The sequence below is a fragment of the Myiozetetes cayanensis genome, unplaced genomic scaffold (assembly GCF_022539395.1).
Source record: "Myiozetetes cayanensis isolate MyiCay16 unplaced genomic scaffold, myiCay2020 scf27, whole genome shotgun sequence".
Taxonomy (NCBI): domain Eukaryota; kingdom Metazoa; phylum Chordata; class Aves; order Passeriformes; family Tyrannidae; genus Myiozetetes; species Myiozetetes cayanensis.
This window is the reverse complement of record NW_026087488.1, coordinates 4,919,293-4,946,428: the sequence shown is the minus strand read 5'-3', so window position 1 is coordinate 4,946,428 and position 27,136 is coordinate 4,919,293. Positions and strand designations below refer to the sequence as shown.

The 27,136-nt window shown below is 55.8% G+C and overlaps 1 protein-coding gene across 1 annotated transcript in view; it reads right to left on the bottom strand.

Moving 5' to 3' along the window:
- Positions 1 to 26,125, bottom strand: part of RTN4RL1 (reticulon 4 receptor like 1) — a 30,286-nt gene extending 4,161 nt beyond the window's left edge. Inside the window, exon 1 of the mRNA XM_050321912.1 lies at positions 25,993 to 26,125. Within this exon, the coding sequence (XP_050177869.1) occupies positions 25,993 to 26,005 (13 nt within the window). The 5' untranslated portion in view covers positions 26,006 to 26,125. The remainder of the gene's footprint in view (positions 1 to 25,992) is intronic.
- Between the last annotated feature and the right edge of the window lie 1,011 nt (positions 26,126 to 27,136).

Sequence of the window (27,136 nt, the reverse complement as noted above, 5' to 3'; positions counted from 1 at the left end):
GACTTTACGGGGAAAAGGAGTAATAGCAGAGCAGCGCACAGCTGCCGGTGCCATCCTGCCCACGAGTTCTACTCAGCTTGTAATAATCTGAAAAACGAGAGTGGAAGTGGAGTTCATCTCTAATTACTCAACGTCGTAATCACCAGCTAGTCCAAGATCCTGGACCCCTTGGGCTTTTACAGTCCCTCTCTTCAGTGCCCGCAGCCAAATACAAGTGGGAGGCACAAAAACCTTACTGTTTTCTTATTAATTCTGTTTGAAATATAACCCCATGGATGCTGTTGCCTTTTGCCTGGTATGGAGATCTATTACCGTTTAGTTAACAGCAGGTGACCCGTCCATCTGGACCCATCCTTTCAAGGCAAAGTTGTCACATATTTTAGATAAACTGGGTTATTCAGACTCTCCATAAATCACCAGTAAGAGGCAGTCAGGAAAAAAAAAATAGCATCGCTGCCCAAAGCATTGGACCAAGCCTTGGCTGCGATGGGAACGGGGAGGACAACTTCCAGGCGCTGCCCTTCAGGAACAAAGCATCGGCTACCAGGAGGGATGTCTCATCCCTGCACCGCTGCCAAAACGGGGTGATGAGTCGGGAACGTTTAATTCGCGACAACTCCTACGGCTGTGTAGGAAAAGGAATGTTCTCCAAGTCACCGCTGTAGCATTTTGGCTTTGCTGTCGTGCCTTTGCGATGAGCGAGGGGCTGTGCTGGTGGGAGCATCGTGCCAGCGCTGACTACCCAGCACTCCCTGCCAAAACGGGAGCCCTCGCTGCAACCCACCGTGCAGGCGCCGCCTGGGAAACAGTGGTATCCTGAGGATATTGTGATTATCCCAGCGCCAGATAACGATGGAAAAGATAAAACTACGTTTGCAGATATATTCTGCTGGGTTTTTTTTTTTTACCCGCGGATGTGCTTCACCAAGGTGGGACGGCGTCGCCTTCCCCGTCTTTACCTTGGTGACACTGGAGTTTGAAGCCTTCTGTAGGTCTTATGTTTATTAGTAAAATCCTGCCAGGCACAAGTGCTGCGACGATCTCCCACATGCAGAGTCTGTTATTGCAAATACCAAATCACAAGGGTCTGAATCAATAAACCATCTCCCAGCTATACGCAGCAGGTTGGAAGATTACATATTGCCTCCAAACAACAGTTTTATGCGCTCTTCCGTGACACGACAGTTGCCAGGCTAACGGGATTACTGACGGGAGGTAGAGCCGGGCAGGGATCTGGGAGCATAGACGATTTCACGTACGGGGATGGTGATGACAGGCGGCTGTTAGCAGCGCGCGGCGATGGACGAAGGCAGCCTGGGTCTCCCTGGAGCATGGCCAGGGTAGAGGCTTCTGCCGAGAGGGAACACAGCGTTTAACAGCTCACTGCCTGCAGGGATAACTCCAGAGGTAAAGGTCAGAGGGAACTGAGTCCATCTCTTTAATTAACAGGCATCTGTGAGTTAACGGCTGGAGGCCCTATGGAGAGGGAGATGTGACTCCTCCAGCCCCGGATGGCGGTGGGGATAGCCTGGGTTGTTGCTGGTTGTCAGCTTCCCAAGAGTATGATGGAAAGGAGAAAAGGCGGGAATGTCTTTCTACTTACATGCTGCAACTCGGGAGGAAGGAGAATGGGGAAATGGAAGGTTGGATACTTATGAAAAAAAGGTAAACAGGGGAGCAGGACTTGGAAAGGAATTCTTCCTTATGAGGGTGGTGAGGCCCTGGCACAGCTTGCCCAGAGAAGCTGTGGCTGCCCCATCCCTGGAAGTGTTCAAGGTCAGGTTAAACAAGGCCTGGAGCAACCTGGGCTAGTGGAAGGTGTCCCTACCCATGGCAGGGAAGATGGAACTAGAAGGTCTTTAAAGTCCCTTCCAACCCATCCTGTGATTCTGTGAAGGTCTGGACTCCCCAGTGGATGTACACAAGGCACATGATTTCACTGAGGATGCTTTCCCTCCAAGCCCATAAAACCTGCTGATTGTCTAGTGCTTTGAGAAGCTGCTCCTGAGATGCCCTGGTATTGGTCACAGTTTAGATCTGGGAATGAGACCCCTAAGATGCAAAGAGGTTGTGGTCATGGAGCCATGAAGCTCCTGAAGCTGGTAACGCCAGTGTTGCAATATCCAGCAGCCGAGTCCCACCAGGACAAGACAGCCAGCAGCACTTTCATCTCACTGGGCTTCCCAGGCAGGAAAGCAAGAGGGGAACTTCCCAAGAGGTCCCAGCCCAGCTCTCCTGATAGCCTGATCCTGTCTAACTTGTTGAACTTGTTATTCCTGATGCAGCCCTTTCAACTTCGTCTTGTAAAGGTTGTGAGGCAGATGGAGGGTCACCAGCCTGTGTGTCAGAGCTCACCGGGGAGGGAGAGCTTCAAAAGCAGCACAGAAAAATCCTACAGAAACCTGCTGGTGAAGTGAGTAAAACCAAATCCCCGCTGACAAGGATAAAACCAGCAAAGGGGTGTTTATCTCCTGCCTTTCTCCCACTGACACGCTGTGTCACCCCGGCTTCTGCTCGCCGTGTCCTTCTGCCGCCTCCTGCTTCTGACTGAGGTTTCAGTGATTGGAATGAATTCGTCTGACTGTCCAAACCATTTCCCATGTAGCATCCCTCTAATTGAGCATTAATTAGGCATCAGTTAATGAATGCTTGAAATAATTTATCTTTGGATGCGTCCAGTTTGCAGTCTTACTTTTAACAGCATTAGACTCATTATTAGATTAACATCGTTATAAATGTTCTCCATTACCTGCTTGTTTCCATTGTCTTAGCCTTATTACTGAGAGTGAAAATCACTCCTCCTGCATGCATTATTGATGAGTAAGGACTTTCTATATGTAGCACGGGATTAATTGTTATACAGTGTAATGCATTTAGCGTGAAGCCTCGATTTGTGCAAGAACTGAAAGCAGCCAGAAGAATGCAGACACTCGGAGCCAGCGTGCTCGGCCAGACACTGCACATCTCTCTCCAGCCCAGACCAGGTTCCTCCAGGGCCGGTGCCAGCACAGGAAGAAATTTGAAAAAAATAAAACCAACAAAATAACCCTTGGTTTGGTACCCGGGATCAAAGGGGAAGGTTTGAAGGGTTGGAGCACTTCCCCGCCACGGCAGCAGGGACACTGGCCTCTGCAGTGCCACTTGCTCCAGAGAGCCTGGTGTACCTGCACCGGCAGTTTTCTTGCTTTGTAAGATTTATAACACTTTACTGTATCTCCGAGCAAGGCAGAGCCTTGGTTTCTTTAGCACAACATGGTGCCACTTCTTTTCATTAGGGGTCTCAGGCTCGAGGCAAATACATCACTTGGGACAAGGACAGATGCTTTGTCCCAGGGGGGGATGCTCCTGCAGAACCCCCCAAAAGGCAGGCATGCCATGAACCCCCACCACCCCCTGCCCATTCCCTCTTGGCGAGTTGCTGTTCTCCCACGGACTCTTTCACCTCTCCAACCCGGACAAGCTTATATGGGTCACAGCCCTTCTAATTCTCCAGCAGGAGAATCCGCTCTCGAGGATGGAGCAGGTTGCTTCTCTTCCAAATCTCTCCTAAACCGCCATCTGCTTTGGGAGACCCATCTTAGCTCATGTCTACATGCAACTTGACTGCCTGCTTACTGTGTCCATTACCGGGGCTGCTCAAGCTGTTAGATTTATAAGCTCTTTAGAGCAAAGCCCTCGTCTTCTGGTTGCTGATTTATGTATCTTTACTGTCATAAAACACTATGTATTGCTGCTACATAATATAAATAATAATACTTAACCAGAGTGTGCTACAAGTGGGGAGAAAGCATCTGGCTTCTGCTCGCAGACGGGATTATCAAAAAGGGAAAAGCTTCCTCATCACTCACCCTCTTCTGAGGCCAAACTCACACCTGGTGTAACACCACCACCTCGCTGTCAGCAAGCTCCAGAGAGAGATTTTCCTGTCCCTTCCCACCCTGGATCTATCAAAGGATGTTTTCTAAATTCACCCTAAGCAAACTAGTGCACAAAGACAGGACAACAACCCTCGGGGAAAGTACACTTTGAAACTTGGGAACAAACTCAGAATTGGATGTTCACATAGAGAGAAACTGTTGTTTAGGGAGAAGAAGAAGCCTCAAATGTTCACAATTTCATCATCCAAGTGAAGGACAATGAAAGACAAGGCCAGAGCACTAAGAGCAACTGGGCATGAGCCAAGAGCCAAACTCCGGATCTGGGACGGTTTGACAAAGCAGTGTCAGGCCTGTGCTTAGTGGCTGCAGGGTTTATTTCCTCCTCTTCTTCTTCTTCTTCTTCTTTTTTTTTTTTTTTTTAGCAAAACAGAGGATAAAATAAACAAGCCCATCCTGACTGTCACAAAGCCTAAATTCCCCAGTGAGCAGCAGCTTGCTTGCAGCCTCTCTGCAAAGCCCCTTAGGTGCTGCCCTGTGGTCCTGCAGCGCTCAGCAGCAGGAGCATCCTCTCTGGGATTCCTCCCAAAACATTGGCTACAGCTCCCAGCACCAGGACACAGCACAGGGCTTTGCTTTCTGCACAAGCTGCCTTTCAGCCAGAGAGTGGCAGCCACCCATCCACCTTCATCATTTTTTTTTTTTTTTTTTTTTTTTTTTTGCGACCAGTGTCATAAATAACTGACAGATCCCAGCTGTTTGGAATTATGGTTTCTGATGGAGTGACAGCTGCTCCCAATCCCCCAGTCATCACCCCGGCAGTTCTGGAACATTTCAGCAACATAAAAATCATTGGAGATAATTTCGGTTTTGCATAATTTGGTTAGGCAAGCTGTGATTTAATGGCAATTATGACCTCCGAGGCAGAAGATGAGCTTGGAGGCTACTGGCTTCACACGACTTTAGCTCGGGGTGCAGCACCAGGGATGTTCCAGGGAGGCGGTACTACAAGAAAAAAAACCCTTCTCCAGCAGCTGGAAATTGCCTTCCTTGGCTGGCACGTGGAAAGACTGTTCCCAGAGGAAGAAGCATACAAGGAAATTTGGAAGGAATAGTGCTAAAGAAAGCTTTGGGAAGAGGCTGGTGCCAAAAGATGCATCGGGAGGTACCTTTTAAAGAAAAGCCAGGAAAAGGCTGTAGACTGGGGAGTGCTGTAGCCCCTACAAACCCCTCTATGTCACAGTATCTCATGTGTTAACTGGTACAAAACCTCCTCTTGGAATCAGGAATGGGCAGCATTCCCTTTGCAGGCAGCTGCCTGGTCTGTGGGCACTGCCCTTTGCTCTCCCCTCTCACAGAGTCTCCTGCTCTGGGCTGTGTTTCCTCCTCTCCCTGGTGCTTCTCATCCATCCCAGAGCCCCTTGGTTTGCATTTCTCCAGTGGTGACTGACCGGAGCAAACCCTTGGGCAGCCAAGTTGTGCTGGGAGGTCAGCTAAGGATGGAGAATCATGCTGAGGGAGCTCTGGGGACATCATGGGGTTTCTGGCTGGGGGCAAAGTGTGGCTTAATAGCAGGGAAGACGTCTGTCTGGAGATGAGAAGGTCCAGTTTCCCCCTCCATCACAGCTGCCAACCAGCTTGGAGTTTGCTGTGAGCTAAAGCTCAGGGCAGAGACCTGGGCTCAGCAGCACCCCAAAATCAAGTCCTTTAGGATATTTCAAGTTCAATTTACATTTGCTGACCCGGTATCTGGAGCTATTCACCTTCCTCCACCAAAGTCAAGGCCAAGGTCACCTGGAAGTTTCTGGATGGTGGTCATTAACTCCTACTGCAGTTTGAAACCAGACCATAAATTTCATAGTGTAATAATGTAAAAATCAATAACTCTGTTTGAAACAATATCTTTGTCTTCCATTTCAGCCGGCTCTGATATCTCCCCACGGACCATGTCCCTCTGAATCACACAAATAAAGAGAGAGGAGCGATGGGTGGCAGGGAGGCTGCTCTCCTTGCCAGGTGCCCAGCCCCTCCATCGTTACAGATTCAATTAGTTAATTTATTCCTCTCTTGCAGTTAAACTCCAGGATGATTTAAAAGGAAAAAAAAAGGAGCCTTTTATACTCAGTCTCTCTGACATCCCGTCTGACACAACGTCCCTGAGGCTTCCCATGCAAGAGATGCCCAAGCCCCTGCTGCCCATCACCGTGGGCAGCACAGCCAAAACCCAGCATACTTTTGAAAAGACACAGAACCAACTCACATAAGCAAAAAAAAAAAAGAAAGTCTGCCCTTTTCCAGCTCTGGCTTTTTGGGTGAGGGAGGTCTGGCTTCCTTTGCTTGCTTATTTTCCGTTGTTTGCTGTAGCACTGGCTCGAAATATACATTGAGAAGCAGGATTGTCTTTCACATGTTGGTGGATGTGTGATCCTCAAAAACAAATTAGCACCGATTCACTTCTATATAGAGTGCAGCCGTCAGGGAATCACTCCTGAATTCACAGCGAAGGAAAGTAATAATGCTTCCAGCGTGCTAATCCTCTCCAAGAGCAGCCCCTGAACTCTCTCCTGGTGCTAGAGGCACCACTGGAAATTACAATTGTACTGAAAAAATAATAAATAAGTATAGAAACTGGCAGGGTTTGTGCTAGTCCAGAGGATTTGTACCCTAATGTGGAACTCCCTGTTTAATTAGCACTCCTCTCTGTCTGCATCTCCTCCTCCCGCTCTCGAGTTAAAGAAAAAGGGGGGAAAAAGGAGGTCAATGATGGAAGTGGCTGTGGGATTGAAACTCGGCTACAGGAACTTGTTTAATTTAAATGCTTTTTTCAGGACTAAAATACGGAGAAGCAGAGGGAGTGTAGAGTGTGTTCTCCCAGTGTAATCTGCCCTGCCTAACCCCAGATCTCAGTACACCTTCCTCTGCAGCCGTGCCCTTGGAGTGCAGCTGCAGTCGGATGCTGCTGGTCCTACTGCAGGAACAGGGCACAACCCAGGTACCTCAGTGCAGGTTTGGGATAAGACTATGTAGATCAGAGGCTGCTGCTTGCACAGAGTTGGAGACAGATCACTGGGCTGGGCTGGGCTGGGCTGGGCTGGGCTAGAATAGAATAGAACAGAACAGAACAGAATAGAATAGGATAGAATGTTTCCCTTGGAAGGGACCTACAATGATCATCTGGTCCAACTGCCTGAGCACTTCAGGGCTGCCCAAAAGTTAAAGCTTGTTATTAAGGGCACTGTCCAAATGCCTATGGAACACTGACAGGTTTTGGGGCGTTGGCTGCCCCTCCAGGAAACCTGTTCCAGGATATGATCACCCTCCCAGTAAAGAAATGCTTCCTAATGTCCAGTCTAGACCCCTCCTGGTGCAGCTTTGAACCATTCCCATGTGTCCTATCCCTGGATACCAGGGAGAAGAGATAATCTTTTCTTGAGTCTCCTTTCCCTGCTGCCAGAGGGCTTATTGCTCCCCTGTGTCTCATCCCATTGTGCATGATGGACCAGCATTTCAAAAGCCACTGGGAGCCACCTTCTTGGAGTGCAGGCATGCCAGAGGGAAATGGCACTTCTCTTTGCACAGGGATGAGTCCAGTCCTTGGGTCCTGCTGTGGCTGGAAGTGTCGATGGACACCAGGATGCTGCCACAGCTTAAGGAGAGGACGACATGGACCAGGGGACACCCCAAGTGTGACATGCACAGATACTGCAGGATTTCAGGCATGGACAGGGGGCTGTATCTGGCTCCTGGCACTGCTGTCCTGTTCCCCAGCAGGCACCAGGCATCCTCTGCTGGTCCCCAGCACAGGACTGGGCTCTGGCAGGACATGCCAGCAGCCTGCAGTGAAGCCAGAATAGAAGTTGGCAAAGGACAGGGAGATCTTGAGGCCCTTGAGAAGGGACTAATAATTCCAATTGCCCCCAAGGAAAGAGAAATGCAGGAGGATGACTTGAGCTTAGTGGATTGTCTGAGGCGTCTCAGGGGATCATCAGATACTTCCACTCCCTTTTTGTCCTGAGGTGACAAGTTTTCCTTCCCATTCACAGAAATGCAAAGTAGTTCATTCACAGCAGTAATAAGAATGATGTCCTTTGTAAAACAGCCGGTGAGCGAACCCTTCGAGGTGCTTTACAGCAAAACAATTGCAGATGAAATGACAAAACCCACCCCAGCTGAGCACCAGCCAGATCGGTATCAAATGCTGAACAAGCTCATGTGCAGCGAAAGCAGATTCACCAGCTCGTTTCCCTGCCAGCAGCTGGCCAAGACCTATGGAGGGTTTCTTTAGGATCAGAAATACAGCCAAAACAGAGCAAATAAGAGATGGAAGAGCAAAGTGACAGCTGCCTGGGCTCTCAGTGCATGCTCGGCTGCCCCATCCAGCCCACGTCCCCAGGAGATGGAAAAACTGGAGGCTGTAGAACACCAGGAATGCGCTGGATGGACCTTTACCTGGATGGAGCTGAGAGCGGACAGCAACCTGACACAGGGAGGTGAAGGTGTTTTTATGTTAACACGGATAATAGGGAGAGCATTAGTTCTATAAACTTGTAATCCTGCCGAGGTCCCGACCCCAGCAGTGTCCTGTGCCACTGAGATCCACAAGCCAATTTTGTGCCGTGCCGCTTAGGCTCCCTTTCATCCCTTTTCAGTCTTTCTGCCTTTCACATTTGCTGGATGTCCTTGTGTTTGGTAGGGAAGAGGGCAAATTGGAGCCTGTCATGTACCTTCTTCCTCATTCAGCAGCACATCATTCTGCCTGCAGCAGGGGGGAAGGAGACGGACAGGCAGGCATCAAAGCTGCCGGCTCTGTCACATTTTCTTCCCCCCAACCAAAAAAGAAGTGATGGCGTCATTTGGAGCCCAGCCCACAGGCTCAGGTCCCTCTCCCACACCCAAAAAGGGCAGCACCACCTTTCTCCGTGCCCTTGGTCTCCTCTCAGGGTGATGCCACGAGCCCTCCAGACGAACACCCTCGCGGGTCGCCAGCCAAGTGAGCACGGCAGACACCGGCAAAACCCCATCCCCACCGGGGCCGTGAGCCGGCATGCTGGGTCATGAGCGGGGCTGCCTTTCAGAGACCTCTCCTGTGCACTGCACTGAACTTTCTACCAGCTCATGAGAAACGCAGTGATAAAAGCAGAGTGTGAATAGCTGTGCTGTGCCGCTCCTCTGCTCGGCATCCAGGGCCGAGCTGTGCCGCGCGCGGGGCCGATGGGAGGTTTAATGAGCCGGTGGAAGACGCTGCGTGCCCAGTTAGACATCGGGCATTGTCACTCTCCCACACGGCTCTTGGGGCGAGGGGGGATGTGGGGGGAGCTGAGGACTGGGGAGGGAGGTCACCACTCGCCGAGCACCAATGCTCTGCCAAACCCCTGAAACCTGTACGGTCGGAGCGGTTGGATACCGGGAACAAATGTGCCAGCAACGAGCGCGGTCAGGACACAGCACTCTGCTAATATCCTGCTTTGTCTAGCTCCAATGCCGGCATTTCAGCCCAAAATATCCCCCTCTGCGCGTCCCTCCGGGAGTGGACTTTTGTGGAGATGCTGCACATCCCCCAGCGCCATGCAAGTGCCTGCATTAAAAGCTTAATAAAAATAGCTTGATAGCGGGATGTGTTCCCATCACCGGCGGCTCCTGAGCTCACTGCCGATCCCTGCACCTCCAACGCAGCAAGGCCAAGTAATTACGGGATGGGGGCTGCAAGGTCTCGACAGTCTAATTTCTATTAATTACAGCCCGTGTATGATCCTGTCGCTGCGGAGAGGGGAGACGGGGAGATGGAAAATCGTTGCAGGGCTGGGAAGGGAATGGGAGATGCTGAAGGATGGTGGTGCTGACCCACAGCACCCAAAACAGCCGGGCTGGCCACAGCGAGGAAGGGGGGTTATGGTGGGAAGCAACAAGCTGGGCTGTGTGGAGTGACAGGTACGTTCTGCCCTCCGCCTCCTCCTGTTGCCTTGCTTAAGTGCACACTTTTCGAAGTTAAAACAAATCACAAAGAGCAGAAATCAGTTTTTTTAGGGGGAAAGAAAAGAAAAAAAAAAAAGAGGATCTTGGCAGAAGGATAAAGGAAGGCAACTGAAATGCTCATTAAAACTGAGGGGCTCCGTTTCCTTGTCCAAGTGGCCACATCTCCGGAGGCTTCCAGATCCTTTGAAATGTCTTGTCAGACAAAGCCTTTCATCCTACCTGATTCTGGCTAAATTCATGGACCCAGAAATTTTCACTGGAAACAGGAATGAAGGAGCAACTTCATTCTGACTTTTCGCTTCCCATCTGATCGCTGTTGATACAATTTATTCCTATGACAGCATCTGCTGCTTTCATGGGTTTTTATTCTGAAGTACAACTCGTCTTTGTTAGTCCCATTTTCGGGCCTTTCATCATTTGAGTCACAACATAAAAGGCATTTAAACACTCCTGCTTGGAAACCAGGCTGGGGAGAAGATGGGAGCAGGGAAATGCCATGTCTCCCCAGCTCCATCCCTCCTTTGGTGTGGGAGGAGATGTCCCAGTGTGCCACAGTCCTGCCATGCTTCCCCCATGCCTCCTGCCAAGGATGGTAGAGATGGGGATACTGTGTCTCCATTTTGGAGTGATGCTGTGAAATCCAGATGTGGTTTGGAGGTGCAGCTCCACACAGAGCCCTGCATCCCACATCTCTGTCAGGGCAGCATCTCTCCTGGCTACCTTTGACCCAGTGAGTGTTCCCAGGGGCTCCATGCCCTCCTCAACAGTCAGACCTCTCATTAGACAACTAATTGCCTTTCACTGCTGTGGCCCCAGCCCAGGCTGTGGTGCTCAGCTCCACATGTCTCCATTCTGGGGGACTCTGCCACCCCTTGCTGCCACCCACACCCCCTCTGAGCTTTCTGGAGACCCTTGTCCCCATCAGTGCTGGCAGATCCTGCTCTGCCCTGGCATCTGCTGAGCTTCTGGAGGCATCAGGGAGTTCAGAGCTGCCCACAGAAAACTGGAGTCTAATAATAGCTCCGTGGTGTCGCACCAGCTGAGAGCTGGAACAGCTATGTCTGGCAGGGAGAGGCCACCGCTGGCTGCCTGCGCCTGCCTGGGCTCCTGTCTGCTCAGCTGGAAGAGAAACGCCTTTCCCGGGAACCTCCTCCCTGGTTCCCAGCTCTGCTCCCCCCTGCAGCCCCCACTGCAGCTGACAGACCACTCTCCACGCTGCAAGGATTCCCTGGCAAAAGCAGCGTGGCTCCCAGCACTCCCCAAAACACTCCCCACACACATGCCATGGGCACAGGGCTCCACGCCTGTGATGGGATTTGGACCCCGTGGAGAAGCCACTGGGGGCACAGAATGGGCAGCACTCACCCCAGCTTGGTGCTGGATGAGCATCCTTGGGACATGGTGGCCTGTCCCCCTCCTGCTTTAATTCCCCTGCCATATTTCTCACTCCAGCAGGCACTGCTGGCACCTGAGCATCCTCCAGCAACATCCCTCATTCCACCTGGTGTCTCTCACCCTGGATCCCACCCCTTCTCCCCCAGCTCCCAGGAAAGCGAGCGCAGCTGGAAACTGTGCTGCCGCTTATTGGAATAACCTTTCAGGATTCATTTAGTGCCGCTCGCTTCCACCCCACCTTCCCATCGTCAGCACTTTACTAATTGCAACTTTTAACTCGTTGTGCCCAGGCAGCTCAAGAGCAGCCACTGCCGTAAAGACATGGGATCCCTCTGTTCCCCATCGCTGCTCCCTCCCCAAAATAAGGGTCAGTCTAACTAAGTGTGACTGTCACACTGAACACAGCCCACATGGCCCCACTCCTGCTCTGGGCTCACCCCACAAGCTACGTGCTTTGGGAAAGGCAATGCATCCCAGAAGACCAAAAATCCCGGGCAAACCTCCAGCCATCACCTGGGAGTATAAATCAGTGCATGGCTGGGCAGGGAGGAGGCAAGAGATCCTGATGGCTATCTGAGCACTGTCTGCCTGAGACTTATTCAATTACGGCTCTTGAGTTCAGCATCTGAGCCCGGCGCGGCGGGGACCGGGCGGGAGGGAGGTGGGTTACAGCCCCCTAATTCAATCACGGGGCAGAGGCGCTGGCGCAGGCGGCGAGGAAGAAGAGCCGTCGCTGTCAACACAGAGAGAACGAGGCTTCAACAGCCTTCCCGGATGGCTCTGCCCACTGACCCCTCATGGAGCTCCCAGCTGCGTTTCCTGATACACTGGGAAAGGCTCCATGTCTCTGTTAAGGGCTGGGGGTGCAATGAAGCTGCAGTCCCAGGTCTGGTCCAGCCCCAGCACCTGTGAGAGGGAGCTGGACATCAGTGCTACTGCACAGGATTGCACTGATCAACGACCACCTGCACTGAAAGGTGGGATGTTCCCAGCCCTGCCACTGCTTGTCTTTCTGTCCAAAGACAAAATAGACAAAGAAACCACTGTCTTAGGAAGGCCAGAGGGTTTTTTTACATAAGTCAAAGAAACAGGGAAGAAGGAAGATGAGATGCTGTTTCCCAGCTGACACCATGAGCCAGCGTGACTAAAACTTGGGGAGGGTTTGCACAGGGCTTCAGGTACTGTGGTGATGCCCATGGCATCACAGCTGCCCAGGGAGATGAGGACAGAAGGACATAATCAGGCAGCAAACAGAGGAGGGAGCTGGGAAGGCGGACGCCTTTTCCTGAAAGCATTTACAAGGTCACCGATTAAAAGTGGAGCAGAGCGAGGATTTGGCTTAGGCATGGGAGTGGGACCATGCTGGGATGCTCGGTGGGAGGCAGACGAACGCCCAGCTCCCACGCCGGCACCAAATTACCCGGCTGAGGGCTGAGTGAGGCACTGAGACAAGGTCACGGTCCCACTGGAGCGGCGCAGGCGGCGAGGGAGCTCCGGCTGCACCAGCTCCTGCCTCCAAAGCAGCAAATTCAATCGTGGCGAATAACAGAGTGGAACAAAATCCAGCAATGCAATAAAATCTCCCCGTGTCTTGTTCACCTGAAGCCGAGCAGCCGGAGCTCGCACAGGAGGTGGCACGGCCTCTGTGGGTAACCTCATGTCTGGGGAGCCCAGCGAGGGGAGGGAGGGTTTTAAATGGCCCTTTGGGTGCTCTCCGCGGGTGACAGGTCATCCCACTGCCAACAAGGCTCACGGGGAGAGGAGTGGGACCGCCGGATTTTATAGCGAGGGAGAGATGCTGATTCCTTAAGAACCGGGAAGGCGAAATCCAATTGTGCAGCATCCACGGCTGCCATTAACCTGTCTGTGTACTCCCGCGGCCGCCCATTCCTCTCCGCCTGACAGCCGGGGCTGCCCAGCACACGCTGCCCCAGCTGCCCGGGGATTTGTGGCTGCCTGCTGCAGCGGCACAGAACTGTGCAGCGGGCTTTTCTCCGGTGCTTTGCTCTGCTTCCAAAATGGAGAGCTGGTTAAATGTCCCCCGGTGAGCTGGGGAGCTGTGGAACCGATTGCTGGAGAAGGAGGAACGGTGGCAGCACGTGATGGGTGGCTGCAGGAGGAGCTGCTGGAGCAGACCACAGCTTCAAACCCCAAAACTGAGGCCAGGAAACAAAATGGCATCAGAGGTCCTTGAAGGACGGTCCTTGGGACATTCCTTGGGAATACCCCTGGGGCATTCAGCTTGTAGTATCATCTCCAACAGGCACAGCCCAGCACACTCACAGGCAGGGAACTAAATGCTCACTTGACAGTCAGGATAATACGTAGCTGAAGAAGGCAGACAGGTGGGCATTAGAGGGGTCTGCATTGTAGGGTGTATAGCTGGAGTCCCCTAGGATGTACCAGAAGTGGCTGACAGGGGGGAAAGGCAGGATATGGACTCACTTTGCTCAGCCCCACACTCTTCCTGGCCCACAGAGAGGCTGAAAGTGAGCTGATGGAGACAGGGAAGGGAGAGGAGAGGTGGGGCGTGGGGGGCAGGCACAACCAGCCCCACCAACCACCTCGCCTCTCTGCATCCCAGTTCCATTTGCAGATTTATTAAATCGAGAGCCAATTCCAGCATAATTTCTTTCAAGCAGCTCCACCTCGCAGGTGTGCGGAATTTATTTGAGATAAAGAAAACCATTACAGAGAGACAGCAATCTTCAAAGACCACCTCAGAGACCTGAGAGAAATAAAAACACTAGCCCGTGCAAATGTGCAATTAAGTTTCAGAATACTCCTGCTCCATGAAAAGCTCCGTCCCTGCAGAGAACAGGCCTTTAAGGCAATTTTCCCAAACCCTATTCAGCATTCACTCAAAAATGCCTTTTTAAAACAACATGTGATTTTTTTTCCCTCTCTGCCTTGCTCCTCCTCCCTCCTGCACTTGCTCCATCACTTCCAGGCAGGATGCAGACAGCTCTGGTTGGGATGTATAAATAAATTGGGATGTGGTTCCTACCCAATTGAAGGGGGACATGGGGCACAGAGGGGGTCCCATCCACATAGGGCACAGCTCTGTCCCATCCTCCAGTCATGTCAGATCCACAAACCAGGAATTTTTAGAGCTGGTCTTGTTATTCAAGGAGAGCATGACACCAGCATGGCTCCGCCTGGGGACAATTTGCCAACTATTCCCAGTTGAAGGAGCTTCATATCCCTTATTCATGGGTCATTCTCTGCTTGGTGATTAATTAAAAATGCATAATTAACCTGTGGAACGCACTGCCACGAGGTATCGGGGAGGCCAGGAGCTTAGCTGGATTCGGGGGAGGATTATATGTTTAAATGGATAATGAGAACATCTGGTGGTACATTAACAGGGATGAAGGAGAATTAAGGAGAAGAGCCTGGCTTGCCGCCTGCACAGGGTGCAGGAGGGCAACCACGGGGCTGGCTCAGAGAGGGCACTGCTGGTCCAGCCCCAACCCCAGCAGAGACACCAATGCACCCGTGCACCCTTGGGAAGTGCTATTTTGGGAATGAGTGGGTGTGCTTGGGGACGAGGCAGTGACAGGGCTGGTTGCCTTTGGGTTGGAGGTGGCTGCCTGGATTGGTGGGATGTTCACTGTGTCAGCAACTCCTTGCCAGAGCACCCAGCCCAGCAGCCACTGCTTGTCTATGGACAAGCAGTGGGGTGACACTAACACCCAAAGACACCCCAATAGCTCAGCCACAGTGTCCTTAAAACCCCAGGAGAGCATCCATCAGCTGCAGCATCTCCTGCAGATGACACCACACTTGCATGCACAACCATTCCTGCAGCTGCTGGTGAGATCTAAAGTCACGGCACACGACCAAGAATCCAGGGAAAGGGCAGGAGACACAAGACCAAGCCTCATCCAAGCTCAGCACGCAGCGTATCCCAGGCCTAGGGCATGCAGCCCACGCAACAGGCAGTTCCTGGGGGTCTCTAGCTTCCAGACAACATGTGGCTCCTGGGACTGAGACTGGCACAGACCCTTCTCCCCATGGCAGCATCCCCCATCCACCCGAGGCTCCACATCAGAACACAGACACCTCCCACCATCCTCCTTGCATGGTGGGCACAGGCCATGTGCTTTGCTTCACCTTTTTCCCCCAGCCACAAAAGTTTTCTTAGAAAAGCCTGTCAGACAAGCCAGCAACTCCAGAGCAAACTCCGGGCTGACGACAGGATTACTAAATCCCTGTCAGCAAACAGGGCTCAAGCAGCTGCTCTTTTGCATTGTAAATCTGCTGCTCCATTGTTAGCACCAACTGATGGTTGTGCAAGGCCTGAGAACCACAACATCTCGGGGTGCAGAAGCACTGAGGGTTCTCAGCAATGTCCCCAAGACCTGGGGGTATCCTCAGCCCTTCATCCAACAGCAAAGCCAGGCGCCTGGCACGGCTCATGCTTTACAGCATCTTGGAGAAGGAGGGGATGCTCAGTGCTCCCAGTGGGACATAGGATGCTCCTGCTGTCCCTTCACTGCACTTTGGAGGTGACGCCATGGGCGCAGCAAGATTGGGCAACCAGAGGGACTGTGGGTGTCACGGCGCCCCTGGACTCGCTGCCTGTCCCCTGGGATGAGGTGGCTGCAGCACATCGTGCTCAGCCTGCCGAGCGTGGACGGGGCCTGCCGGGCCGGGGTTAATCTTGTTGTCACACTTTCCCTCCTTCTTGCTGGCTCGGCGCGCTTTGACCCGCTGTGAAATTGTGGCCAACAGCACTGAATATTTTAAGAGCAGCAATGCAGTGATGGCCGCGCGGAGGAGCAGCAAGGCAGGCCGGGAGCTGGGCTGGGCCCTCGCCTCCCCCCCACCACCACCAACCCATTAGCACAGTTCAGGGAAACCTAAAAAATTCAAAAGACACTGAAATATGCAGCATTTTGCTCTCTCTGGAAATGACGCGCTTCGCTTCCCAGATGCTCCCGAGTAGGAGGTTGTAAATAAGAGCCTTTATGGCACAGAGGGTGTTGCCGATGGGGCTGCCGGATGCTGCAGAGCCCAAAGTGACACCCCTAGTCCTTGTCCTGCCCCTCGCTGGGGACAGGTCCATGCCTGGGCTTGGAACAGACCTACGACTGGCACCAGTGCCCATCCTCGCTAGTGCAGTGTGGAGACACCAGCCATTAGAGGATCTTCCCCTCTCCATCCTTGGCCTCTGCCAGCTGCTCTCTGCCCCTTTCCCCCCGGGATATCCCCTCGCCACATCCCTCCTCCCCTCGGTCGGGCGGCCGGGACGCGGGTGCCGCAGGACCTGCCGCAAACACCTGTCCTCAGCACTTCTGCTATCTGGGGCATGGCAGAGCAGCAGCAGCGAGGAATTACAAAAAAAAAAAAAAAAAAAGAAAGAAAGAAAAAAAAAAAGCCCTATTTGCATAAACCTCCCAAAAAGAGGAGCCGTAGCCTGAGCCTGGAGAGCTGGAACATCAGCTGGGGATCACCAGAGCTGATAGCGAGTGTAATAACTATTAGAGGAGCATCACCTGGACCGGGGTATGTTCTGCCACCAGGTCCCTGCATGTCCCTGAAGTGCCGCCCCAGGGCTTGACACCCCATCTAGGAGTGACATTGGGACACTTTTGCATTCAGGTCTTAAGAGGGCAGATTAATCGCCATGTGCTGGATCTGTCACGCGCAGGGATATATATTCTTCTCGGAATTTACAAGTAGTTCTGTCTGAGAAATAAACAACTGGAGATAAAAATTACATTGTCACCGTGCAGGTGTGATCGATGGAAGAGACAAGCCCTCGGAATGCCGGCGAGGTGCCACTGGCACAACCCACCCAGGGAGCACCAGCCCCCGGGGCGGCTGGGGAATGCCAAAGAGACTTCGGGAAAGGTGTCAGGATGTACTCCACCGACATCAGCCTGTTGTGTCTCTGTCCCAAAGTCCAGGAAAAGTGGGGACAGCCACCTAGGTCATTGCAAAGTGAGGAAGATGCTGAACCCTGGAGAAAACAGCACTGGTGTTGGGTGAGGGTGAGGAGCACCCAGGATGCAGCCATGGGAAGATGCCTGGAGCAAAGCAGTCAGTGGCAGAAAAGGCTGCAGCCCCCAGGTCAGCTCCTTGTAAAATCCTGTTGGGCTCTGACTTGAGCCCCCAACCCTTCTCTCCAGCATGTTTCCAAGGTCAGCAATGGGCATAAGTCAGAGCCAGGCTGGCAGCCACCACATTCCGCAGGGATGCGCAAGAAGGATTGATGCAGTTTACACAAGGCCCCTTCCTAGTTTGGTTTCTCCTTCATCTTTCTCTGCTCCCCGTGGCTGCATTGCCTTGGCCCGGCCTGTCACGGTGTGACAGAGCACATTTGCCTGCTGGGGTCACTCCCTGAGGAGGGACAGACATTGGCTCCCTCATAGTTTAAATCTGAATTCACACTGAAAGCGCTAAAAAAGCTACGTGTGATCCTCTTCCCAGCCTTCGGCATCCTGAGGAGTCATGACTCGGCTCAACGTGCCGGAATGGAGATCCCAAAACCATCTGGGGACACCCAGGTGCCCCCGAGGCTGGTGCCTCGCTCCAGGCTGGCACCCAGCAGCTGGTCCAGCAACTGCCTTCCATCTATTAATAAAGCTGGAGCAGCTGGTAGAGCATCCACCGCGGCAGTCCTCGGGATTTATCCACACTGCTCTGCCTTATCAGCCATGCTTTTCACAAGCACTTAAATTCAGGAGGAAAAGGAAAAAGTGAAATCAGATAGAAATGCAGGTCTGTTTGCTGTTTTCTCCAATGAAATGGTTCTGGGTAAACAGCAGACGCCTTTGATGAAATCCCAGCAGGCTTAAACAATAAAGCTGGTTACAAACTCAATCTGGCGCAGATATCAGATCTGAAATTGTTTCAAAAAACATGTCAACATTTTCTAATGCTGCTGCAAAACTTCCTCGGCACCTTGCCACAAGCCTGCGTCTGTGACGCAGGGCCCGCGCCTCTGTCCCGCCGCTGCTGTACTTCCCATGGGGGATCCTGCCCCAGGACCTCTGCACCTCCCTGCCTGCTGGGAGACCCTGAGCTGCAGGAAGAAGCTTGGCATCCCCCTGGAGGCATGAGATGCACATTCCCTGCTTTGGGGCGCACCATGTTGTTTTCCAGCTGTAAATCCAGTTGCCATCCCCAGGCACAGCCTGGCTGAGGCTTCACGGTGCTAGAGGTCTGGCAGGGTTGGATGAGGGGTGTCAGGCAGGGTGGGTGTCTCTCTTATCCCATCCCAGGGACAGAATTCGGCCCTGGGTTCATCCCAGGCACCACGAAGGACAATTGACTTTTCCACGGAAAAACAATTTGCACAGCGCTGTGGTGGCAGAGAAGCACAGCCTGGTGCTCCTCTCACATTCTGCCTCCCGTTTGCCACCTCTGCACCCTGCTGGGACACCAGCCACGGCTCGGGGCAGGATGAGGCTGCGTGGGGATGCACAGGTCCATCCAATGGAATGCCTGGCTGGGGACAAGGCTCAGTCCCTCTCCTAAACCTACGGCACAGGCTGGGGGGCACAACAGGGACCATCCAGTGCAGGGCAGCTGGGTCAGGACGACAGGCTCTTTGGCAGCTCCAGTTAATGAATGCCCTTCTGTCAGTGTTGGAGCAACAGGGACCATCCGAACTCAGAAAACACGTGGGGCTGGAGTGTGATGATGCAGGTCCCGTGTTGGCATTGCCAGGAACAGCCTGCCAGTTACCCAGCACTGGCACTCCCCAAACTGTGTCAGCACCTGAGGTCTCTGGAGGACACCACAGGGATGCAGGTCCCCAGTGGGGATTGAGGTGAGGGGGCGAGAAGCTGAGGAGGAGGAGGCAGCAGGTCTGGTCACACCACAAGTGCAGGCACTGTCTTGACTCTCGTTAGGAAGCCAGTGCCGGGTCCGGGGGTGTGTGGGGTCCCCCCAGGGATCAGCTCCATGAGTGTTTGGGGGCAGACACCAGCTCCCCATGTTGGATTCAGCCCTACATATACCCCGTCCTTCATCCCTACGGAAGCCCCCAGCTCGGAGCCGATGCCCGATACAGCTCATGTCCCATGCGGCAGAGGAGAAGGGATCTCTCTGCTGGAGCAGAAGAACCTTCATCCCTCCCAGGAACTGCAAAGGACAAAGGGGACGCGGGAGATGAAAAGCAGGGCAGGAGCAGGAGGATGATGAAGAGGGTAGGCAGCCCTGGGGGGTGCAGGGGGCCGAGCCTCAGTTCCAGCACAGCACAGGGGGATGTGGCAGACCTGACCCCTCTGCGGAGGTTGCCTTTGCCATCGATCCCTGTTGCACTCAGGCTCATTAGGGCTGGGGAGCTGCTGCGAGCGGCTGCTGGAGGAGACAGACGGGGGGAGCGCTCGCCGTGGCTCCCTGGATCGTATTAAATATTTACTTTGTTTTGTTTTGTTTTTCCCAGTTATATTGATCAGAGATGGAGTGGGGAGAGGGGCGGGGGGGATAGGGGGGGCTGTTGGATGCTGGCAGGGAAGAGCAGAGGCAACGGCTGAGCTGCAAAACGGGGACAGACCCTTGACAGGGTGCTCCCGAGGGATTCACCCTCGCTCCCCAGGGGCTCCCAGTGCTGTCACCCTGCAGAGTTTCTCCTCCCAGAGCCATTCGTTCTCCTCTCCAGGGTCAGGACAGGCATCACCAGCACATGGGGGGCTGCAGCGGGGCAGCTCCCACTCTCCATCCCATGCCTGCCCCATCTCAAGGGATGCAGGACGGGGGGGATGCCCAACGTGACGGTATCTCATGGCAGGGGGTATCCCCCTGACCCGGGCCAGGAGGTGCCCCCCACATCCAGGCTGGGCCCCGGGAGCGGCCGCGCAGCCGGCGCTGTTTCTATTTCGAGAGGAGCTCTACTGGAAAAGGAACAAAAGCCGAGGGAAGCTATAAATAGCCGCCTCCTTCACACCAGCGCCTCCTTCGCCCCAGCATCCCGCGGCCGGGGGGGTCCTGCAGCACGGCCCTACCACCAAACCCCCTCCGTGCCTTCGAGCCAACACCCCCATCTGAAAACCAGAGGGAATAACACTCCAGGGAATATCTGACGCCGAAGCAGAACTGGCTCTGAACAGCGGTTTGCCAAGTTGCCCGGTGGCTCTGCCCAGCCTCAGCCCAGTTCCCGGGAGATTTGCCGCTGCCCAGCCAGGCTCTGCACCCACGAACACCTCTTGGGGATGGATTCAGCCACCTGGGGATGCTCCTCTCGTCCCTGGCCCTGTCTGCGGCTGGCAGGGAGCAGGGAGAGCCGAGTGGCTCGGGCAGACCTACTTTCAAGGCTTTAATCCTTTTTGCTTAAAGAATCTTTTTTTTTTTCCCTCTCCCCTCTCTTTCTTTTTTTCCCTTTCTTTTCCTTTCCGCGCGGCAAAGATGGGGTCTGATCAGAGGAGAGACGCAGGGAGCTGACAAGCTGCGGCGTACGGAGAGAAAGGAGAAAGAAATACATATTTATTACCCTCAATTATTAAAAAATAGATAGCAGCAGATCTTAGGCCCTGGCAGAGGCACTGCAGAGTCGTTTGTCTGAGGACTATTTTGTTTTTTAAATTCCATTGAAATTATAATACGCTGGGCTTGTTAGCACAAACACCCCGGCACATCCCTGCCGAGGGGGGAATCATCCCGACCCCTCTCCTGGCTCTGCTCTGCTCCCCGCGGGGTGGCTGTATCCAGCACCCGATGGGATGCCGAATTTGCAGGCAGCAAGGAGGGAGGGCAGTTCGGGGATGCAGGAGCTGGCAGCGGACGCATCCGGCAGCCTTTGTCCCCCTCTGCCTTCATCCCGGGTGGATCAGAGGGGCTCTGCCCCATGCAAGCACATCCCCATGCCCAAGTGCACATGGATGCCCGGCTGGGTGAAGATCTCATGGACACGATCTCATCCAGGCCACCAAGGGACAAGAAGTCCCACGATATTCTCCATGCCCAAAGATGGGCTTTGCACCCTTCGGATGGCACCGATGGGGGGGTCCCGTGGTCACGCGGACGGGGTTTCCCCAAGCAAACCAATGCAAATGCTGGTGCAAACGCAGCTGGAAAAAATAGAAAGCGGTTCCCAAGTGCGGCACACGGGGCTGGCGGAGCCGCTGGCACCTCCCCTCTGCTTGCAGGGCTGCTCCGTGAGGAGCTCTGCCAGAGCAGCAGCAGCCAAATTCCCTCCCGCCGCTGCTCCCCGGTAAACAACGGCTGCAGCCTCCCTGTGTGATGGTGATGCCGGGACTTGGGGAGCACGTGGAGCATCTCTGACACCCTCCAGGTCCGGCACCACACTCTCCCCACAGCCAGGATCTGTTGGGATGCAATGGACCACCATGGACCCACAGCCTACGGTGCCATCACCTCTCCAAGGCCAAAACCCACTGCCATCCCATCCTGCTGGCCATGAGCTGGGGTGAGACCCAGCCCTGAGTGGAACCAGCTTTTGGCACCGGGAGTCACTGGAGCGTTCACAGCTCTACCAGCCCAGGCAGGAGCATCGCTAAAAGCTGCTCACCAAAGCTGGGCTGGCTCCAAGCTGCCGTGCCGGCTCCGAGCCGCTGTGCCAACGCCGCCGGGAAGCAAGCAGCCAGCGGGCACATGTGCTGCTAAAGAGGAAAAGGAGCTTTCTACACCAAATGGAGCATTTTCTGCTTAATAACCCCCAATCCTAATCTCCACAAAGAAGATTGCCCCCTGCATCTCCCCGTCCTGCATCTGCCGCTTGCTGCTGCCCGCTCTTAACACCCGGGCACAGCCACGGCTGCCCCACCAGCACGTGCCCTCGGAAGAACAGGCAGGAGAAAGACTGGCCACTGGCACTTCCCAAACACTGAGCTGGGCACAGGCATCTCCTCTGTCAGCACTGAGCCTCCATCATTTGTCATCAGTAAAAATAATATTCCTAAAAGTGTCCCCCCTGATTGCCGGGCGGCAGGCGCAGGGCTGTGGGTTTCCATGGTGATGCTGTTCCGCAGGGATGGTACGGGGGATCAGTGGGATTGGTGCTTCCTCGATTTGGGAGATGGGACGTGGTGCTGACATCCAGAGCGAGGACAGCACCAGCCCTGCTGCTGGTGGAGGGACCTGAGGCTGAGCCAGATCATCCCACCTTGGGCTGGGGCAGCGTCACCCAAAAGAGGAGGGGAAAAGCACTGCCACCGGAGAGGACAAGGATGCTCCTGCATCCCAGTGGTGCTCCTGGGGCCATGCCCTGCACACCTGCCTGCACCAGCACATGGACCCCCAGCTCCTTCTCACTCACTCCCACCACATCCTGCTTGTTCCCGGCCCCACAGCTCTCTGCTGTTGCCTCCACTCTTAAATCAGACTCCGGTCTCTTTCAGTGGGTTCTGAATCAGGGCAACACCCTGCTCATCTCAACCTGCTGGGAACCCAAACAACAGCCACCATTGCTGGGGTACGGGTGCCTCTGCTGCTGCCACTTCACCAAAGCGCTTTGAAAACATGATCTGCTGTTAATAACCTGACTTTATACTGAATGTGGCTAAGCCCTGGAATTGCACTTTGCAAACAAAAACCCAAGTTTTTGGCTGTTTAGGGGAGGATGGAGCAGCTCCCTGGGGTAAGGATAGGGAGCAGCGTCACCTAGGGTGTCCCAGTGTGGGGCAGAGTGGGACGGGCAGCTGCCCCCCATGATGTGGGGCTGAAGTGGCTGTGTCCCAGGTCATTCCTCTGCAAGGGGGGGGCTTTGCCTCCATGCTGCCACAGGGGCACTGCCGGGAGCCGAGAACACCCCAGTGAGAGATGATCCTGGTCACACCTGGCCACCACCATGTCCCTCTAGGTTCCCACACTTCCCTGTCTGGTTTTTGCCTTCAAACGGGATTTCGGCTCTTGCTGTCAAAACCCATCAGTGCTCCAGCAGTTTCCAGCAGCCCAAGTCCCTGCCCAGCCCTGAGGCAACAACATCCCACTCGTGGCCTCATCCTGCAAACCACAGAGACCCACTGCCCGTGGTGCTGGCTCGTGCCGCCAGCTCCAGCACCATCAGGTGCTTCAGGGAGAGGTGGGTGTGAAATCACGCCGGAAAATGCATATTTTTACATTTCCCCGGCAGGTTCACTGATGTTTTTAGGGCAGCGCTTCGAGGCCACCTGGAGTGTCACCCACAGCCTCCGGCACCCGGATGGTTCAGCGGGGCGGCGGGTGCAGCATTTTAGGCAAAAGGTGGGAATAACATTCAGCCAAGCGTGGCCACGGCTCTGACCCTGCCGGGCTCCATCAGTGCGGGTCACCGAGCGGCGACGGCTCCTTTGCATCCCGGCTCCGACTCCAGGTCTAGGCAGGTTTCGTCTGCCGAGCCCTCCTTATTCCCTATTCCCCCCCAGCACCACCGCAGGGACAGCCTGGGCCACATCCTGACCTCCCCACCCGCTACCCCCCTTACTTCACTAGGCACAGAGAGCTTGTGGCTTCCTCTCAGCTCTTTAGGAAATTAAACTTTTATAAGCAGAAAGGTTTCTGGGCTCTTGGCTCCCCAGCGCAGGAACCGCAGCCCAGCCTGTGCCTGCACCCTGCCCACTGGCTGCTCCTCTGGCAGGGAGGGATGGAGGCTGGATGCCCCATCGATGGGTTGAGTGATGGCAGGGACAGGGACGTGGCTGCCCATGACCTTGGTGTCATCCTTGACCTGGAAATCTCCTTCTTCTGCATTGCCAGTGTTGCACTCCTGTCTGTGGCCACCTCTAGCAGGGCTCTGACACCCTCATCCAGGCTGGAGCTGCACCTCACGCTGTCACCCACTGCCACACCACCGATGACATCCCAGGGCACAAAATCCACCCTGAATCCCACCAGTGTCTCCACAGATGAAGCTAATGGGGTGCGGGAGGCCCAAATGCCCCCAGGAATCACAGCACTTCCCTGGCCACGCCGCCACCATCCTGCCACAAACGCCTTCGCCCGTGTGGCACCGCGTGCGAACCTTTCCCCCCGCGAGCAGGCACACGGAGCTGCTTCCCTCGGAGCTGTCAACCATGGCTCGGATCCTGCTGCCCCGAGCCCTGCCACATCCTCCAGCCTCAACCCCGGTCCCCGGCAGCGGGATGTGGAGTGGAAGGTGGTGGCAGTGCCACCATCAGCCCGCACTGCCTCCAACCAGCACAGCCTTGCATTGCCACCACCCTTGACAAAACCAGCCACCTCCGAGCCCCAGGGAGGGGTTTGGTTCCAGAACAGCACCGTGGCAGCAGCTCTCCACACCCTCCCTCACCTCACACGTGGGGTGTCCCCTCTGCACCCCACTTGGGGTGAATGCTGGGGACCGGGACCCCCTTCTCAGGGACACCTGGCCAGGGTGAGGTGGGAAGGGGAGAGCCTCTCGGCGGGATGGAGGCCTCTTCTAACTGCCTGTTGAATTATTCAGGAATGGTATTAACTTATAAATGAGTGTGTTTGACTGATTTTGTGGTTGATGTACAGATAAATTCTAATGAAAGACAGCTACAAGATTTTAAATTATTAATTAGACTGCCACTTAACAAAGCCTATTTGGCACTCTATTTCCTTGCTTAACAAGACAAAAACTTTAAGAATAGGTTTTGCTTTAGCCCACAGGCTGTTCAATTTGCATTTTGTTTTTCTAGCTCCACAAATGAAAGCCGTAGATCTTGACCTTAACAGGCTACCCCTGGTGGGATCCAACCCTGCCGGCAGCCTCTCTGCCTGCCTCCACCTCAGGCTCCCAGTTTCCCAGCCTGGATGATGCTTTTCCTCCAGCCAGCAGCACCAGGGCTGGGAATCAAGGCTAGGAACCGTGACTGCTCCGAGGGCTTGGGGTTTGTTCTCAAGTCACCCAGCCTGGTTGGGTTAATACACTGAACAAAGCTGGTGCAGGAGCCGGAGAAAGGAGCATCCGAGCGCGAGGCCCCAAAACCACAAGGTGACATTCCCCAGTGGGAAAAAGCGTCCCTGGGGTGGCAGTGGGGGGTCTGCCCTGCCCGGGGGTCCACACCCCGATGTGGGAGGCTGCGGGCACAGCGTTGGCTCCTTCTCCCGCTGCCGGAGCCTCGCTGGAGAGAGGCATGTGGTGGTGATGGCGAGGGCTTGGCCTGGGGCTGTGCAGCTGCCCCCTCCCCAGGGCACGGGATGGGACCGGGGGGTCCACCCGGGATCCCCCCGCATGGCACCGCTATCCCCAGCATCTCCCGGGACTGGCCCCGGGTGCAGCGGGGTCGGGGGTCCTACCCCCCCCCTACGCCGCCCCGCGCCCCCCGGGAGGGCCGGCTGCTCCCCTCGCCGTGATGTCACAAAGCTCCCCGATGATGTCCCAGGCGGTTGCCATGGAAATCGCGTGATGTCACAGCGGAGCGATTCTCCTCGGGGGGGCGGAACGGGACGGCTCGCCCCAACTTCCCCGCCGAACCCCCCGCGCCTCCCGGGCGAGCCCCGTTTCCCGTTCCCTCGCTCTGAGGGACGAGCACCGGCTCCGCCGCGCCCTCCGCAGCCCCGCTGCCTCCGGGACCCGTCGTACCCCGGTGCCCGCGGGACCCGCCGCGCCCCCGGTCCTGCGGGACTCGGCGCCTGCCATGCCTCTCCCCCCGCTCCTCCCGGGCTCCCGCCTTCCCGGCGCGCTGCGCTCCCACCGGTGCCGCTCCCCGGGGGTTGCCCGAGCCTCGCCGGCGGCGCCGGTAAACGCGGTGGCGGCGGGGGGCGCCCGGCGGCGCGGCCCCAACTTCGGCGGGGAGAAGACAAACTTCGGGGCCGGCCCTGCTGTCCCCGGCGCCCACGGCGCCCGGTGCCCTCCCGGTGCGGCGCTCACCTTGGCGGAGCATCTTGGAGCCGGGGCGGGCGCGGTCTCCCGGTGGCGGCGGCGGCGCTCAGAGCCTCGGGCGCGGCGGCGGCGAGCGGTATCGGCGGCGGCGGCTGCTGCTGTACCGGGAACGCGGAGCCGGAGCCCGGGCGAGCGGCCCCCGCGGGGGCATGGCGGGCCGAGCCGCAGCGGCACCGGGGAGCGCCGGCCCCGGAGCACCGGGGAGCGCCGGCCGCGCCTCTGCCCGCCGCGCGTCCCGCCGCCGGCTTTTAGGGGGGAGCCGCCCCCTCGGGGCTGGGGCCGCCGCCGCCCCCCACCCCCTCGGGCAGAGCCTATAAAGGGGCGCCCGGTGCCGGTGCCGCGCTGCCTGCAGCGGCGGGAAGGGCTGGGCAGGGCGGGGCGGGGCAGCGAAGCGACGGGGCGGGCAGGGCTGGGCTGGGCCGGGCTGGGCTGGGCTGGGCGAGCCCCCCCTCGGGCCCCCCCCTTCCACCGCCGCCGCCGCCTCTCCCGCCTCCCGTGGACAGTTCGTGAAAGTGCCGCTGCTCCCGTTCCCCGCGCCGCCGCCCTCCCTCCGCCCCACCGCTGAGTATGGCCCGGCGCCGCCCCTCCGGGGCTCTGCGGTCCCCTTGGGGACCGGCTGTCACTCCCGCCCCATCGTTGTCCCCTCTGCCGTTGTCGTCGACTCGGAGTCCCGGTATCACACCGGGGCTCTGCCGCGCCGCCCCGCGCCTGCCGTGGTCACGGCTGTCCCCGCTGTCCCGCCAGCCCAGCACCGTCCCTGCCGCTCCCTGGGGACCCGCCGTCCCCTCCGGCCCTTATCGTCTTCTCTGCCCCGCGTGTCCCGGTGTCCCGCCGAGGTCCCGCCGCCCGATCCGGGTCTTTGCTGTCCCCGCTGTCCCCTCCGCCTCTCCACGGTTCCTGCTGCCCCTCCGGACTCCCTACAGCTCCCTATCATGCCTTCCGCTCCTTATCGTCCCCTCAGCCCCACCGTGTCCCTCCTGAACCACCGGGGTCACGGATATCACACCGGCAGCTCTACTGTCCCCTCTGCATCCCAGTCCCTGCTGTCCCCTTTGTCTCCCGGTTCCTGCTGTCCCCCGCACTCCGCGCCGCAGTCCCGACACCCCACCGGGGCCCCGCTGCCGCCGGACTG